Source organism: Trypanosoma cruzi, genomic scaffold (genome assembly GCF_000209065.1).
Source record: "Trypanosoma cruzi strain CL Brener 1047053516517 genomic scaffold, whole genome shotgun sequence".
NCBI classification, from domain to species: domain Eukaryota; phylum Euglenozoa; class Kinetoplastea; order Trypanosomatida; family Trypanosomatidae; genus Trypanosoma; species Trypanosoma cruzi.
The window spans coordinates 22360-38408 of NW_001849479.1; the positions used below are offsets into that span (position 1 = coordinate 22360).

The 16049-nt window shown below is 55.2% G+C and overlaps 1 protein-coding gene and 3 pseudogenes across 1 annotated transcript, besides 2 other annotated features; all 4 read right to left on the bottom strand.

Annotated features, from left to right (window-relative positions):
* Positions 1-16049: part of a sequence feature (areas not merged during assembly with more than two copies in the genome that could not be assigned to a particular haplotype) that runs on past both edges of the window.
* On the bottom strand, positions 575-4075 carry Tc00.1047053509897.95 (annotated as a pseudogene).
* On the bottom strand, positions 5059-7644 carry Tc00.1047053509897.110 (trans-sialidase, putative; the record flags this gene model as incomplete). Its single annotated transcript, XM_815049.1, has 1 exon — positions 5059-7644. One exon carries the CDS (start codon positions 7642-7644, stop codon positions 5059-5061), a length of 2586 nt encoding a protein of 861 aa, XP_820142.1.
* On the bottom strand, positions 8916-10304 carry Tc00.1047053509897.124 (annotated as a pseudogene).
* Positions 9670-9730: a microsatellite.
* Positions 11788-15174, bottom strand: Tc00.1047053509897.132 (annotated as a pseudogene).

Consider the following 16049-nt stretch of genomic DNA (forward strand, 5'->3'; position numbering starts at 1 on the left):
TGTGTGGCGCTGCTGCACGCACTGCTGTTTGTCGGCTCCTTGGCGGCGGGGGCGGGTGCTCGAGGACCATGGATGCTGTTCCATCGCTGCACACATCGGTGGTGTTGGGCGTCGTGAGGTCAGGACTCATATATTCCTCCATTCCTACGGAATTATTCGTGCCGCCGTAATCCGAGCAGCTCCTCGCCGCAAAATCGCAGAATATCGCATTGAAAGCCTCCTCTTCCGTTACATATTGACCATCCGGCTTCTTACCAGTACGACACGCAGTCCAGTTGCTCTCGCCGAATAGGCGCCAGTGCACACCGGAATCCTTGCTCCCACACGCACCATACAACCATCGCCATCTCTCTTCGCGTACACGTGCGAGCAGAAGCAGCAGTAGAGTTGCTGAGTTCGGCGAGCAGATCCGCACACCAAGTGGAGAATAGAAGGGCAAAAGGGAAATAAAAAGAGGTGCAGCAAAAAGACACACACATCGTCGCAGCGTCGCCGTTGCGTGCGCGGTAATGATGCGACCTCCCGCGGCAGGCACAACTCGCACACTGCACGCACCGCAAAACGGCATCCACACAAGAAACACGCACACACAACGACAGAACAGCCACCATAAAATAGAAGGAGGAGAGAACCACAACCATCTCCCCACACTTGCGCAACAAACGGCCCTCCCTTTCTATGCGAGACATTTGCCGCAAGCCTGCCATCGTTCCGCTGCACGCTCTCAGCGCCCACAGTGGGAGTCAGCACAGCGCACAAGTGAGAAACAAAACGCATCTCACCCCCGTCGGGAGAAATAAAAACACCGCAACGGCAACAACAACGGTGCAAGGGTGTCGCATCGGATGGTACGATGGCGTTGTTGGCGTCCAGACCAATGACGCGTACCCTCTAAAATACGCGTGGAAGATACCGCACGTACGACTGCAGGGTTGCGTCCGCAGATAAACGGCATTCGGAGCCAAGTCTGCCTCTCGGTGGCAAAGATGGGTCAGGAATGTCGTCGGAGAGGCACCACGGCAGACGGCAGGGTAGAGCAAGGCACCGCACAAGGGACACAAATATTTGCCTGCCTCGTCCCTGGAGAAGCACAACCAACTTGGTCGGGGTTATCTCGCCCTCTGGCGATGGCAAATTTTTAAAGAGTCTCACGGTATTGGGGAGACTCGGCAATGCCCCAACGTGCTTGCCGCGATTCCACAAAAATGTGGACGGTCTGCATTTGTCCATGCACGTCACAGCCGATAGGCGCATCATCGGGGATACGGTTTGAGTGCGCACAACGACGGTTACTTGCCTCATGCCACATCACGGGCAGGCCGTCCCTCATCATTCCCTGCAGGATTCGCCTACGCTCCTCCAAGGAGTACTGGGGGCGTCCGTTGTGCTGCACGCGGATCGCATCATCTTCCATAACAACTCCATCCACTAAAAGACCGCGGCTAAACAGCCCGTCCACAACAATCCTCAAAGGACCGCCACCCACCGCGTGCTGAGGTGGAAAACGCACGCGATGAATACGTCTCCGGTAGGTTTCATCGCAAATACACAACCGCTATTCCCTCCGTCACTGTGTTGTCATCACCGCAGCAGCAACGCACCAGTGCAGGCCATGTTGGGCATGATGGGAGAGAAAGTCCCATTCTCCAAGCCATGATGTCATCAAGAGAGTCAGACGGCTGCTCTGCCACGGTGATAACGTGTCCCATCAGGCGCAACATGATATCAGCGTCCAGCAGATTGGAAGGCGCGGTTGTCACCCCGCCAATAAGAGAAATGCGCGCCACCACACGAGGCTCCGCTGGCACTCCCGCCTCCATATTGTGTTCCCTCAGTAACGGACTCTGCGTCAGCACCGTCGCCACGCTGGTAGGTCTGGATGTGTCTACAGCACGGCACGCGTTGCTGCCACCGCCCGCTCCTCCCCTGTTTGCTCACCACCCATCGTCATGCGGCAGCAGCGAGTGAGGCAAACCTTGATTGGTTCCGCCTGCAAGTCCCTCGGCATCTGCTCAATCCACCGCCATGGAAAAACGGCGATGCGCAGCGGCGGAGCATTTGATCGTTTCAGCAAACAAATTGGAGAAAAAGGACTCAACCACACACACAAGACTCCCAGCAGGAAAAGGTACAAACGGCGTGGATAACACAACTCAAAGTAACGCTTCCAACACAAAGCGTGAATGACTCCGCCGACGCCACACCCGCACCGCATGCCGTCAACTCCTCCACGGAAAAAACAAACTGGCAAGAGGGAAAAGAAATAAAAACGCTTCGAGAGAGCAAAAAACACCACTGCAGCACCGCATCGCTCACAACGTCGTCAATCGGCCCGAGGCATGTCGTCTCGAATACACCTGGCGTACACCGTTCTCCCGGCATGTTTGTTGAAAGGCGGTCATCCACCAGCCGCGATCCGTCGGTCACACGAGGAGTGCAGGCAACAGGCATGTCTGTCGCACCCTCCATCGTCCTCACAAAGCGTCAAATTGTCGTTGGCAGGAGTAATGTTGTTTCTGCTCCACGCGTCTCCATCCCCTGGGAGAAGAGACACGCCGACTGCTGCCACCAGTTCCTCCCCCGTCGCCTCCCTTCCTCCACAAGTCTATAATATTCCGCAGAGTTGCTCATGGCAGTGTCTCCACTATCCCGCACGTGAAACAAATTAAACTTCTTCTCCCTGAGACCCAAAGCGACCAACGCAAAAGCGAGCCGAGCATCCAACGGCTGCACTGGCCCAACCACAAAAAGCCGCACCAAGTACACAATGGCAGGATCACGACGGCGACACTGCAGAAAAATAGGGTCCACTGCGGAGATTAGTTTGTGCTGCACACGGTTGCGGTGTCGCCGGACTTATCGCATCGCCAAAAAAAAAAAACAATAATCCTGCAGCGTGCGGGGAGGACGTTTCACAAGCGCATCATCGACGGAGCCAAACAACTGTACCGTCAGCAGAGGGCAGCGGGTGACGGGGGAAAGTGAGGGTGGTGGAACTGTTGGGGAGGGTCGATGCGCAGTGTCCCCCACAAATACGAGGCGGATGAGGCGAAACACACTCGCCTGAACGTCACCGGCCACCAAAGTGCATGGCTCCCTGCCGGGAATATTGATGAGCTCGAGCCTGGAGCAGCTACTCGCAGTGCGTGAAAGCGTCTTCCTGCACTGACGCTGCGATTCACATTAGACGGGCAACTTCAGCACAGTCGATCCCCAGCAGTAAAATGCAGCTGGCAGTGGCGCTGCGGATTATCGATTTTCCCCGGGCAACGGAGGGCGGAGAAGAAAACTGGTCTCCCCAGCTGCGCGGCATCCATCCATCCACTCTGTGCGCTCGGAGTGCCCCGCAGCTGCCATGAGAGATGCAGCGGACAGACCTCCGTTAGTTTCGCCTCGATCCGTCGACGAATACTTTCGCGGAGGCGTCGGCACACACCGAAGTCTCCCTCGTGCCCGCCAAACAAAAGACACACCCGTTGAGCATCGTCACGTGCATCAACGGCCACGCAAGTAAATATCCACCGCAACGCAAAGTGCTTCTTATTGGGCACCAAAAGAAACCTGGAGGCGGCGGCCTCGACAACACACAACAAATCACACGCCAGGAAACGCTCAGATACATGCGAATGGGCCAACGCGGGATGAGCAGCACAAACACTCGAGAGCTGCTGCGTGAAATCCACGGCAAATGGATCAGCCTCAACGCGTGGGCAATAATTACGGCGGGTGACAGCGCAAAAGCCAACGGTTCCGCAAGGCCGGGAATTGTGGGGACGGCATCCAAACCCTCCTGGGATTCGTGTGCCAAGACACGCAAATAATCCGCCTCTCGGTGAAAATCGTCATCGTCCTCATCGTTGTTTTGCCGTCATTCGTATTGCCACACTCAAAGCCGTGAGGGAAGGTGCTGCCATGATGATTGTGGCATCACACTGAATGAAGGAACGCAATGCCTCGAAGGGTGCCGAGTGCAGGCATCCCGTCAGGCAGCGACACGCCGCACTTCTGAAGAAAGCGATGAAAGACCGTAGAAAAAGCTTTCATCCGCCATCGTAATATCGTCCAGCGGGTTCGGCCTCTTATTTCTCCTTCGGCGCCTCGCCCTCTCCAAGACACCACAGCCACTGCCATAGACCACGCTCCTGCCGCAATCACTCTCACAGAGAGGGAGGAGTGTGTGGATGTGTGCCGAGAGCACAGCGACCGTCATTGCCAGAGGAGGCCATCGTGGCACCGTCCGTCACGCGCCAGCACACAAAGAGCAGGCAACGCCATCAACCGGCAAAGCAAAAACAGAAGGCAGAGCACTGTGCAAATACTCATATGTGTGGGTGTACTGGAGAAGCAGAAGGGAAGAGAAGGAGCACAGGAAGGCACATCAACACAGCAAGAGGCACAGCTGGATGGAGGCGATACATGCGGCACGGCCCCGACCTCAACAATCACGCACGGTGGCGGCACACAAATCCACAAAGCAAAAAAACAAAATAAAAGAAAAACACGGCGGCAGGGCGTGGCTGTGTGTGTGGCGCTGCGGGTGTCTGCCAGCCCTGGCCGCAAGAAAACAAAACAAGAGGGAAGAAATGTGTGCTCCGCCCCACAGGCCCTCGTCGCACGCCCACACGTCACGGCTCCCTCAGCGCGCCGTTCGTCGCGGCCCCTCCTCATGCGTGCAGCAGGCGAGGCGCACAGGGCCGTCGTCATGAGCGTGTCGGTGGGTGTGCGAGTGGAGCAGTTGGGCGGGAAACACACGGCACCCCTCACAGGAAGAGTGCAGCAACAAACAATTAAAAAGTAGAAAAGAAAAAACGTCCATAGTGACTGCCCCAAAAGCAAAAAAAAAAGGAGATATGGGGGAATGAAAAATAAAAAAACAGACGAAAGTTAATAACGGAAAAAAAAAAGTTTTTAAGGACACACACTCGCACACACGCAAAAAAATTATGAATTACAAACAGAAAGCAAGAAAAGAAAATTATCTTAAGGAAAAAGTTAGTTCTTGGAATTAATTCCGTGCAGGGGAGGTCGCAAGTGTCCCACGCGGCTGCCAGTCACGCCTCACAGAGCCGCGAACCCCCACAGTCCCAACAGTAGAAGCAGCGATGGCAGCAGTCCGCTCTCACACATGGTGCCGGCATCGCTGTTATTCCCCTGCGACACATTTCCGAGACTGCTGCTGAGGGCCGCAGCCTTTACGTCCCCGTTCTGTGCGTGGATCCCCTCCTTCTCTCGCCCATCCGTTCCTCCTTCTCTTGTCTCCACCGTTGGCTCGCCATCAGAAAAAGAACCGCCACCCACAGTTTGAGTTCCATCGGAAGATTCTTCCGAAACCAACTGGGTTGCGGACTCCTCTCCTCCTGAGGAAGTCTTGGCACTGGACACTGTTGATGCGGATACACCGTTCACACCACTGCTCCCCAACGACTCTGTCGGTTCCTCCGGTCGTCCGCCACCAGAAGGCTGAATCGCGCCTCCTTCAATAGACGCGTCCACCAGAGATGGAGTAGGAGCTTTATTCGGGTTGAAGGCGGCGATCTCATCTTCACTCAACGGGCGGTTGTACAGCAGGACGTTCGTCACAGTCACAGACACGCCTTCTTTGTCTGCGTTTTCTCCATCCCCTCCAATGTAGAAGTGGGAGATCTCGTTCGACTCACCATTTCTCAATGCACATTCTTCATTCCCCACTCGCTGACCATCGACGTACACGGAGCCCTGGGTGCCGTTCTGTAGCACAATGGCCAACTGGTACTGTGTCTGTGTCTCCCACGTGCTGCTGAGCTCCTCAGTTTTTCCGTCACCGCACAGTACATGCCACTTCCTTTCGCTGTCGTACGACAGTCCCAGCAGCACATTATTTTCATCGCCATTCATCTTCACACCCATCAAAGGAATGGGGGTGTTTCCCTCCTTCGGCATTTTGTCGATGGACGCCGTCGCCACAAGAGTGAAGTTGTAGTTCGCAAAGTGGTACAGCTGATTCTCCCCCTGCTTGCCAACAGGCCACTCCGCCCCTGCGCCACGCCCAGTGAACTTCACACCCTTTTCTACCTGCTCCGCCCCTTCTTTCGTTACTGTGGCGTTCACGCCGAGGTACTCGTCCCTCCATATGCCATCAGAAAAATTGCCCGACAAAAAGCCAACCAGCCCAGCCGTGATCTTTACAGCGCCGCAGACATCGTCAGTTGAGGCACGATCCTTCTGAGCAATTAATGAGGTGCACAGCTGGGAGACACGGCCGTCCACCTCCTTCCACGTCGCCAGCACATCCTTCACACGCTTCAGCTGCTCTGTCAGAAGCACAGAGACCATACCGGGTGATGCTTGCTCACTGCCCTTCTTCTTCTCGTACAGTGCAATCAACTTCCCCTCCCTCTCATCAGTGTTTTCACCACTGTTGTACAACAGGGAGCTGGCGGCAGCGTCATCTTCTCCGGATACCGGCCCAATATCAACAATGTGCGTATTGTCCGTCAGCCAAAGATGGAGTTTGCCCTTTTCTTTGCCTTCCCCGGCATACACCGGCAGAGTGACGAGCATCACATTCCTCTTATCACCATCATTTCCAACAGTCGCTGTGATGAACCCGCTTCTAACGCCACTTACGCCCTTTTTGTTGCTGCCCCACACGCGCGAAAGTGTCCCGAGGGCCTCCGTCCACGACTCCCCCATGTCACCGATCTCGTACACCCTGCGAGGGCCATCACCACACGCAGTCATCATCATGAGTTTTCCCTCCTCCCACTCCACGACGGAGGGATCGCTGCAGCCACCGTCAGACATCCCCTTCGACAGCGTCCAATTCGTAGTATCCTTCGACTGTATGATCAGTGAGACAGTCTTCACACCCTCTTCAGTGCCCGCCGCCTTCTTCGTGCCTTCCACTGGGAACACAAGAGTCTCATCCTTCATCTCAACACCCGATCCACCGCTTCCAATCAGCCTTGTCCAGGAATCGGGCTGTGTGTCAAAAAGTCTTTGCGGGGAACTTTCAGTAACTTTCCAGTCAATTTTCTTGTTACTTGTACCCCCACCACTGACGCTCCCTTTCACCAGCAAAAGTTCACAGCCACCTGCACCACTGTTCTGACAATCTTTACTGCCGTACTGTCCAACAAGCATGTAAATATCACTTCCCTTCACAGCAGTTGTTGGTCGGCTCACATCCACTTTCTTCTTTTGACCTTCGGAAGTACCTTCCTCCAGTACTTGTGTCCCATCTTCGGGTTTTTCCAGAACTTCCACCGGTGTCTTAGCAGTTTTTTTCGTGAGAAGTTGGGATGCAACGCCAGTAAAACTGACATCACCATCCTTCTTCTTTTTGCACTGCGCCTCGGCAACGGCAAACACGTCATTCCCCACTTTTAGAAGGCTGGGAACACCCAACGAGTCCACAGTTTCACTCTCATTGATGCCCCTCCATTTAAACGTTGATACAGATGACTCCCCCGCAACTCCCGCAGCACCACTGCCGCAGCACACCATCACGACGAGAAGGAGCACCGCAGAGTAGAAGAGATGCCGGGACATGTTGGGCCTCTGCGGCTCACTCTCTCCTCCTTCCCTCCTCCTCCCGCTGGATCCGGTCACGCGGCGACGGTTGTGTGTGCGGGGTGCCTCCACAGCAGCAACACGTGAGAGCATACAAATATGTGTGTGGGCGGTGTGTGCTGTTGGTCCTTTCAGTGCCTTACAATCTCACAGTGGCGATTAGCGCTTGTTGTTAACTTCTTTCCTTTGTGTGTGGGTAAGAGAGAAGTTAAGAAAAAGGAGTGAAACAGTGAACACCGCCAGCGTCCACAGTGAGTGGCATCATCATCATCATCCCTGCCGCATTCACCCTCAACAACAACTCACGCACGCAGACACATGAAACGGGAAGGATGAACAATGCAGCGGGAACACGCAGCGACGGTAATCACCAGCAGCAGCAGCAGGAGCCACGCCCGGCACGTCGTTATTCGTCACGCGTCAGCACACACTGAGCAACGCCCTCACTAAAAGAAAAACCAGCAGGATAAAAAAACACAGCCGCCCTTCACGGCACACACGCGCTGCCGCCAGTAGTTTTACTCTTGTCTCTTCCAACGCACCCGCACATCGCCCCGCACAGCCGGTGAATCCTCCGTCGGCGTACGAACAGCGGGAGGAACACGTCAGACCGTGCAGCTGCTGGGCTGAAGCCCATCCGCAATAATCCCAGACACCAAAACGCCACGCCGCCCATGGGCAGCAAGCCCAGGAAATCACGCTCGCAGCACGGCAACATAACAATTCGCGGTCATCCGTCATCCCTCCTCGCAAGGGCAGCCGCAGCAAGAATCGTGTACGTGCGTGCGTCCTCAGCGTTCACGCCGCCCCACAGCGTGCACAAAATGGCGTGTGCATCTGCTAGTGCGCTTGTCAGCGTGTATACTTGCAGAGCAGCTGTGCGGCACAAGAGAGTCCCAACAAAGCAAAGATAGGGAGAAGCGGATAGCACACACGCAGATTACTCTTACCATCACACACACGCACGCAGCCGCGGAATGGGTGCACTCAACAACAACACAATGAAAAACAAAACAAAACGCAGCGTGGGACGACCAGCGCACACACACTCTCATTGCTCCCGTAAAGCAAAACACACACACACAGGGAGAGAGAGAGGTCGCCCACTCAATGCAATGGAAACAAAACAGAAACAGTTACGGTGCTCCGCCCATGCAGCCAGGCAGGACGGCAACGGTGCGTGTCGTGCAGAAGAGAGCACCAACGGGCCTGCATGGGTGTGCATGCATATATACAATGGGCACATTATTGTGTGTGCTTCGTGGGGTGAGGTGAGGGCGAGAGTCCATGCAAGGGGACACACACACACAGAGAGAGAAGGACGAGTGTGTGTGCGGGCGGTGCACGGCTCTCTCTCCCTCACTCTCACGCGGCCACCACCGCAGCAGCAGCCGCACACGCAACAAGAAGAAGCAGAAGAGGGGAGGTGGTGTGCGACACCGCGGTGCTGCCGTCACTGTCGGCTGGTATCTATGTATTGATTGTTTTATTGGTGGCCGTCTCTGGTACTGTTGTGTATCTCTCATCATTATCTGCCTCAGTGTTCCTGCTTCCTCAGGCGGCTTCAAATTCAGCGGTCCTACCGTTGTGTGCCACGTCATCATTGGCGTCGTCGTTATTGGCCCGTTCAAGGTCACTCGCATCACCAGAGGTTTGAGTGCTTCTTGTGCCAGCGGTAGTCCTTTCAGCAGTAGGAGCTGCACGGCTGCTGTCGTTGTCGTCATCATACGTCGTGGCAATTATACCCGCGTTGGGTATTTCCTCTGATTGCAATTCGGTGTTGCTGGCTGGCGGAGCAGCGGGGCCAGTATCTCCCTCGGAATCATGTTGTGTCACTGAGGCGGCAGGAGGTGTGGGATTGTTAGCACCACTGTTCTCCACCGTGCTTCCGGCAACGCCACTGCTGTCTGTGGAGGTAGATAATGGTGTTGTACTCTCTCGACTCAAATGCGATACGCTCTCCGGTGACTGCAAGGAGGATGCTCCTTCCTCGTGCTTTGTTGAGCCTTTCGTTTGTGGCATCTTCGTTTCGTGTGAGTGACCTCCGTCTTGTGGCTTTGGATGTTTTTCCGCTGTAATTGCTGGATGTGTTTCTTCTGACCGTAATGTGTTTGTTCCTGGTGGTGGTTGTCGTGGCAGTTGTGGTAGTGATTCTGCTGGAGGTGGTGGTGGTGGCGGTTGGGGACTTTTCGTGCCTTCCTCATCTTCCGGTTGGCCGCCTGCTGGCACTTGACTCCCAGTTTGTTTGGGACGATCGGCATCTGAACTGACATTCTGTTCGCCTGTTATTTGTGAATCCTCGTTTCCTGCCAACTTATTCGTCACTTCCAGTGAACCTGTATGTTCCTGTCCTTCTTCTCCAACTTGTCCCGCCTGTGGCATCTGGTCTGAAGAAGATAATCCCTTCAATGTGCCATCGCTGCCCTCGCCAATTTTGTCATCAGAATCAACAGCAGCGACAACAGCGGAGTGTTGACGCCTCCAACGGCTACGGCCATCCACAACGGCACGCACACCGTCCATCCCCCGACGCACGCATTCCCCCACGGCAGAAATATTCGCACCGCCTCCTGTCCTCCTGCCGAACGCCTCCGCGCACTCCTTCCGCAGCTGAGCGCGCCGTCCCGCAAAACAAAATACTCATCCGCACTGCCGTCGGCACCACCAGCAACATCGGCCGCCACCACACTAACACCGCACCACAGCACGCAGAGGGCACACACCAGCAGCACACGGCCAGTCATCATCGCCATCACTCCTGTCACTTGCCTGCAGCCTTCAGCACAAACCAACTCCCCGTCAACGCAGCGTGAAAGCAAAGAAGAGACAAGTCACACAATAACGCGCAAAGTAAACAACGGCAGCAGCCCTGCGGCAGCACGCACACCGACCTACAAATCAGAAGCAAAAAGGCAATACCAAAACAATAAAAAAAGGAGTTAAGTGTCCAACAGGAGTCCCTCCGCCCAGAAAAAAATACACCTCAGCAACATTTTCATTTCATACGCCATGCGGCACAGCATGTCTGTGTTCATACATACATGCGTACAATGCCCTCACAAGAAAAAAAATCGTACTGTTCCACCAGCCCACACAACAACCCTCACATTTCATGCGGCATCCGGCCTGTCTCTCCACTCCTCCTTTCGTGCAGTCCGTGAAACGCACAGCCGCAGGGCCGGCACCGAGTGCAGGCAACAGAAGCAAGCAGGAGGGAAACACTTCTCTCATGACGGTGTGCAGCAGCCGACCATTAAGTAAAGAAAGAAAAGAGCGCGTATTATTCCAGTTAGGCAAAATCAAAAAGAGTAAAAACAAAACTTGCGGGGAACGCAGCTCATATTCTCCGTGAGAGGTCGAAAATCGACACTCCGTGGCTGAGAAGACTGCCACAACCCCACACAGTCCCAAAAGCGGAGGCAGCAGTGTTTCTCCACCCACAAGAGGCGATAATTTCGCTGCCGTCCACCGTCGGCAAGGACAAGTCAGCTTCAAAAGGGACACCTCTGCTCTCGCTGACTTTCTCGTTGTCTAAAGGAGATGTGCTCTGTGTGGCGCTGCTGCACGCACTGCTTTTTGTCGGCTCCCTGGCGGCGGGGGCGGGTGCTCGAGGACCATGGATGCTGTCCCATCGCTGCACACATCGGTGGTGTTGGGCGTCGTGAGGTCAGGACTCATATATTCCTCCATTCCTACGGAATTATTCGTGCCGCCGTAATCCGAGCAGCTCCTCGCCGCAAAATCGTAGAATATCGCATTGAAAGCCTCCTCTTCCGTTACATATTGACCATCCGGCTTCTTACCAGTACGACACGCAGTCCAGTTGCTCTCGCCGAATAGACGCCAGTGCACACCGGAATCCTCGCTCCCACACGCACCATACAACCATCGCCATCTTTCTTCGCGTACACGTGCGAGCAGCAGCAGCAGTAGAGTTGCTGAGTTCGGTGAGCAGATCTGCACACCAAGTGGAGAATAGAAGGGCAAAGAGAAATAAAAAGAGGTGCAGCAAAAAGAGACACACACATCGTCACAGCGTCGCCGTTGCGTGCGCGGTAATGATGCGACCTCCCGCGGCAGGCACAACTCGCACACTGCACGCACCGCAAAACGGCATCCACACAAGAAACACGCACACACAACGACAGAACAGCCACCATAAAATAGAAGGAGGAGAGAACCACAACCATCTCCCCACACTTGCGCAACAAACGGCTCTCCCTTTCTATGCGAGACAGTTGCCGCAAGCCTGCCATCGTTCCGCTGCACGCTCTCAGCGCCCACAGTGGGAGTCAGCACAGCGCACAAGTGAGAAACAAAACGCATCTCACCCCCGTCGGGAGAAATAAAAACACCGCAACGGCAACAACAACGGTGCAAGAGTGTCGCATCGGATGGTACGATGGCGTTGTTGGCGTCCAGACCAATGACGCGTGCCCTCTAAAATACGCGTGGAAGATACCGCACGTACGACTGCAGGGTCGCGTCCGCAGATAAACGGCATTCGGAGCCAAGTCTGCCACTCAGTGGCAAAGATGGGTCAGGAATGTCGTCGGAGAGGCACCACGGCAGACGGCAGGGTAGAGCAAGGCACCGCACAGGGGACAGAAATATTTGCCTGCCTCGTCCCTGGAGAAGCACAACCAAGTTGGCCGGGGTTATCTCGCCCTCTGGCGATGGCACATTTTTAAAGAGTCTCGCGGTATTGGGGAGACTCGGCAATGCCCCAACGTGCTTGCTGCGATTCCACGAAAATGTGGACGGTCTGCATTTGTCCATGCACGTCACAGCCGATAGGCGCATCATCGGGGATACGGTTTGAGTGCGCACAACGACGGTTACTTGCCTCATGCCACATCACGGGCAGGCCGTCCCTCATCATTCCCTGCAGGATTCGCCTACGCTCCTCCAAGGAGTACTGGGGGCATCCGTTGTGCTGCACGCGGATCGCATCATCTTCCATAACAACTCCATTCACTAAAAGACCGCGGCTAAACAGCCCGTCCATAACAATCCTCAAAGGACCGCCACCCACCGCGTGCTGAGGTGGAAAATGCACGTGACGAATACGTCTCCGGTAGGTTTCATCGCAAATACACAACCGCTATTCCCTCCGTCACTGTGTTGTCATCACCGCAGCAGCAACGCACCAGTGCAGGCCATGTTGGGTATGATGGGAGAGAAAGTCCCTTTCTCCAAGCCATGAATCCATCAAGAGAGTCAGACGGCTGCTCTGCCACGGTGATAGCATGCCCCATCGGGCGCAACATGATATCAGCGTCCAGCAGATTGGAAGGCGCGGTTGTCACCCCGCCAATAAGAAATGCGCGCCACCACACGAGGCTCCACTGGCATTCCCGCCTCCATATTGTGTTCCCTCAGTAACGGACTCTGCGTCAGCACCGTCGCCACACTGGTAGGTCCGGATGTGTCTACTGCACGGCACGCGTTGCTGCCACCGCCCGCTCCTCCCCTGTTTGCTCACCACCCATCGTCATGCGGCAGCAGCGAGTGAGGCAAACCTTGATTGGTTCCGCCTGCAATTCCCTCGGCATCTGCTCGATCCACCGCCATGGAAAAACGGCGATGCGCAGCGGCGGAGCATTTGATCGTTTCAGCAAACAAAGTGGAGAAAAAGGACTCAACCACACACACAAGACTCCCAGCAGGAAATGGTACGCACGGCGTGGATAACACAACTCAAAGTAACGCTTCCAACACAAAGCGTGGATGGCTCTGTCGACGCCACACCCGCACCGCATGCCATCAACTACTCCACGGCAAAAACAAACTGGCAAGAGGGAAAAGAAATAAACGCTTCGAGAGAGCAAAAAACACCACTGCAGCACCGCATCGCTCACAACGTCGTCAATCGGCCTGAGGCCTGTCGTCTCGAATCCACCTGGCGTACACCGTTCTCCCGGCACGTTTGTTGAAAGGCGGTCATCCACCAGCCGCGATCCGTCGGTCACACGAGGAGTGCAGGCAACAGGCATGTCTGTCGCACCCTCCATCACCCTCAGAAAGCGTCGAATTGTCGTTGGCAGGAGTAGTGTTGTTTCTGCTCCACGCGTCTCCATCCCCTGGGAGAAGAGACACGCCGACTGCTGCCACCAGTTCCTCCCCCGTCGCCTCTCTCCTCCTCCACAAGTCTATAATATTCCGCAGAGTTGCTCATGGCAGTGTCTCCACCATCCCGCACGTGAAACAAATTAAACTTCTTCTCCCTGAGACCCAAAGCGACCAAAGCAAAAGCGAGCCGAGCATCCAACAGCTGCACTGGCCCAACCCCAAAAAGCTGCACCAAGTACACAATGACGGGATCACGACGGCGACACCGCAGAAAAATAGGGTCCACTGCGGAGATTAGTTTGTGCTGCACACGGTTGCGGTGTCGCCGGACTTATCGCATCGCCAAAAACAAAAACAATAATCCTGCAGCGTGCGGGGAGGACGTTTCACAAGCGCATCATCGACGGAGCCAAACAACTGTACCGTCAGCAGAGGGCAGCGGGTGGCGGGGGAAGCGAAGGTGGTGGAACTGTTGGGGAGGGTCGATGCGCAGTGTCCCCCACAAATACGAGGCGGATGAGGCGAAACACACTCGCCTGAACGTCACCGGCCACCAAAGTGCATGGCTCCCTGCCGGGAATATTGATGAGCTCGAGCCTGGAGCAGCTACTCGCAGTGCGTGAAAGCATCTTCCTGCACTGACGCTGCGATTCACATTAGACGGGCAACTTCAGCACAGTCGATCCCCAGCAGTAAAATGCAGCTGGCAGTGACGCTGCGGATTATCGATTTTCCCCGGGCAACGGAGGGCGGAGAAGAAAACTGGTCTCCCCAGCTGCGCGGCATCCATCCATCCACTCTGTGCGCTCGGAGTGCCCCGCAGCTGCCATGAGAGATGCAGCGGACAGGCCTCCGTTAGTTTCGCCTCGATCCGTCGACGAAGAATTTCGCGGCGCTGTCGGCACACACCGAATTCTCCCTCGTGCCCGCCAAACAAAAGACACACCCGTTGAGCATCGTCACGTGCGTCAACGGCCACGCAAGTAAATATCCACCGCAACGCAAAGTGCTTCTTATTGGGCACCAAAAGAAACCTGGAGGCGGCGGCCTCGACAACACACAACAAATCACACGCCAGGCAACGCTCAGATACATGCGAATGGGCCAACGCGGGATGAGCAGCACAAACACTCGAGAGCTGCTGCGTGAACTCCACGGCAAATGGATCAGCCTCAACGCATGGGCAATAATTACGGCGGGTGACAGCGCAAAAGCCAACAGTTCCGCAAGGCCGGGAATTGTGGGGACGGCATTCAAACCTCCTGGGATTCGTGTGCCAAGACACGCAAATAATCCGCCTCTCGGTGCAAATAGTCATCGTCCTCATCGTTGTTTTGCCGCCATTCGTATTGCCACACTCAAAGCCGTGAGGGAAGGTGCTGCCATGATGATTGCGACATCACCCTGAATGAAGGAACGCAATGCCTCGAAGGGTGCCGAGTGCAGGCATCCCGTCAGGCAGCGACACGCCGCACTTCTGAAGGAAGCCGATGAAAGACCGTAGAAAAAGCTTTCATCCGCCATCGTAATATCGTCCAGCGGGTTCGGCCTCTTATTCCTCCTTCGGCGCCTCGCCCTCTCCAAGACACCACAGCCGCTGCCATAGACCACGCTCCTGTTGCAATCACTCTCACAGAGAGGGAGGAGTGTGTGGATGTGTGCCGAGAGCACAGCGACTGCCATTGCCAGAGGAGGCCATCGTGGCACCGTCCGTCACGCGCCAGCAGACAAAGAGCAGGCAACGCCATCAACCGGCAAAGCAAAAACAGAAGGCAGAGCACTGTGCAAATACCTATTTGTCCTTGTGCTGGAGGAGCAGAAGAAAAGGGAAAAGGAGCACAGGAAGGCACATCAACACAGCAAGAGGCACAGCTGGATGGAGGCGATACATGCGGCACGGCCCCGACCTCAACAATCACGCACGGTGGCGGCACACAAATCCACAAAGCAAAACAAAAAAAAGAAAAACACGGCGGCAGGGTTTGGCTGTGTGTGTGGCGCTGCGGGTGTCTGCCCGCCCTGGTCGCAAATAAAACAAAACAAGAGGGAAGAAATGTGTGCTCCGCCCCACAGGCCCTCGTCGCACGCCCACACGTCACGGCTCCCTCAGCGCGCCGTTCGTCGCGGCCCCTCCTCATGCGTGCAGCAGGCGAGGCGCACAGGGCCGTCGTCATGAGCGTGTCGGTGGGTGTGCGAGTGGAGCAGTTGGGCGGGAACACACGGCACCCCTCACAGGAAGAGTGCAGCAACAAACAATTAAAAAGTAGAAAAGAAAAAACGTCCATCGTGATTGCCCCAAAAGCAAAAAAAAAAAGAAGATATGGGGAATGAAAAATAAAAGAAACAGACGAAAATTAATAACGGAAAAAGTTTAAGGACACACACTCGCACACACGCGCAACACGCAAAAAAATTATGAATTACAA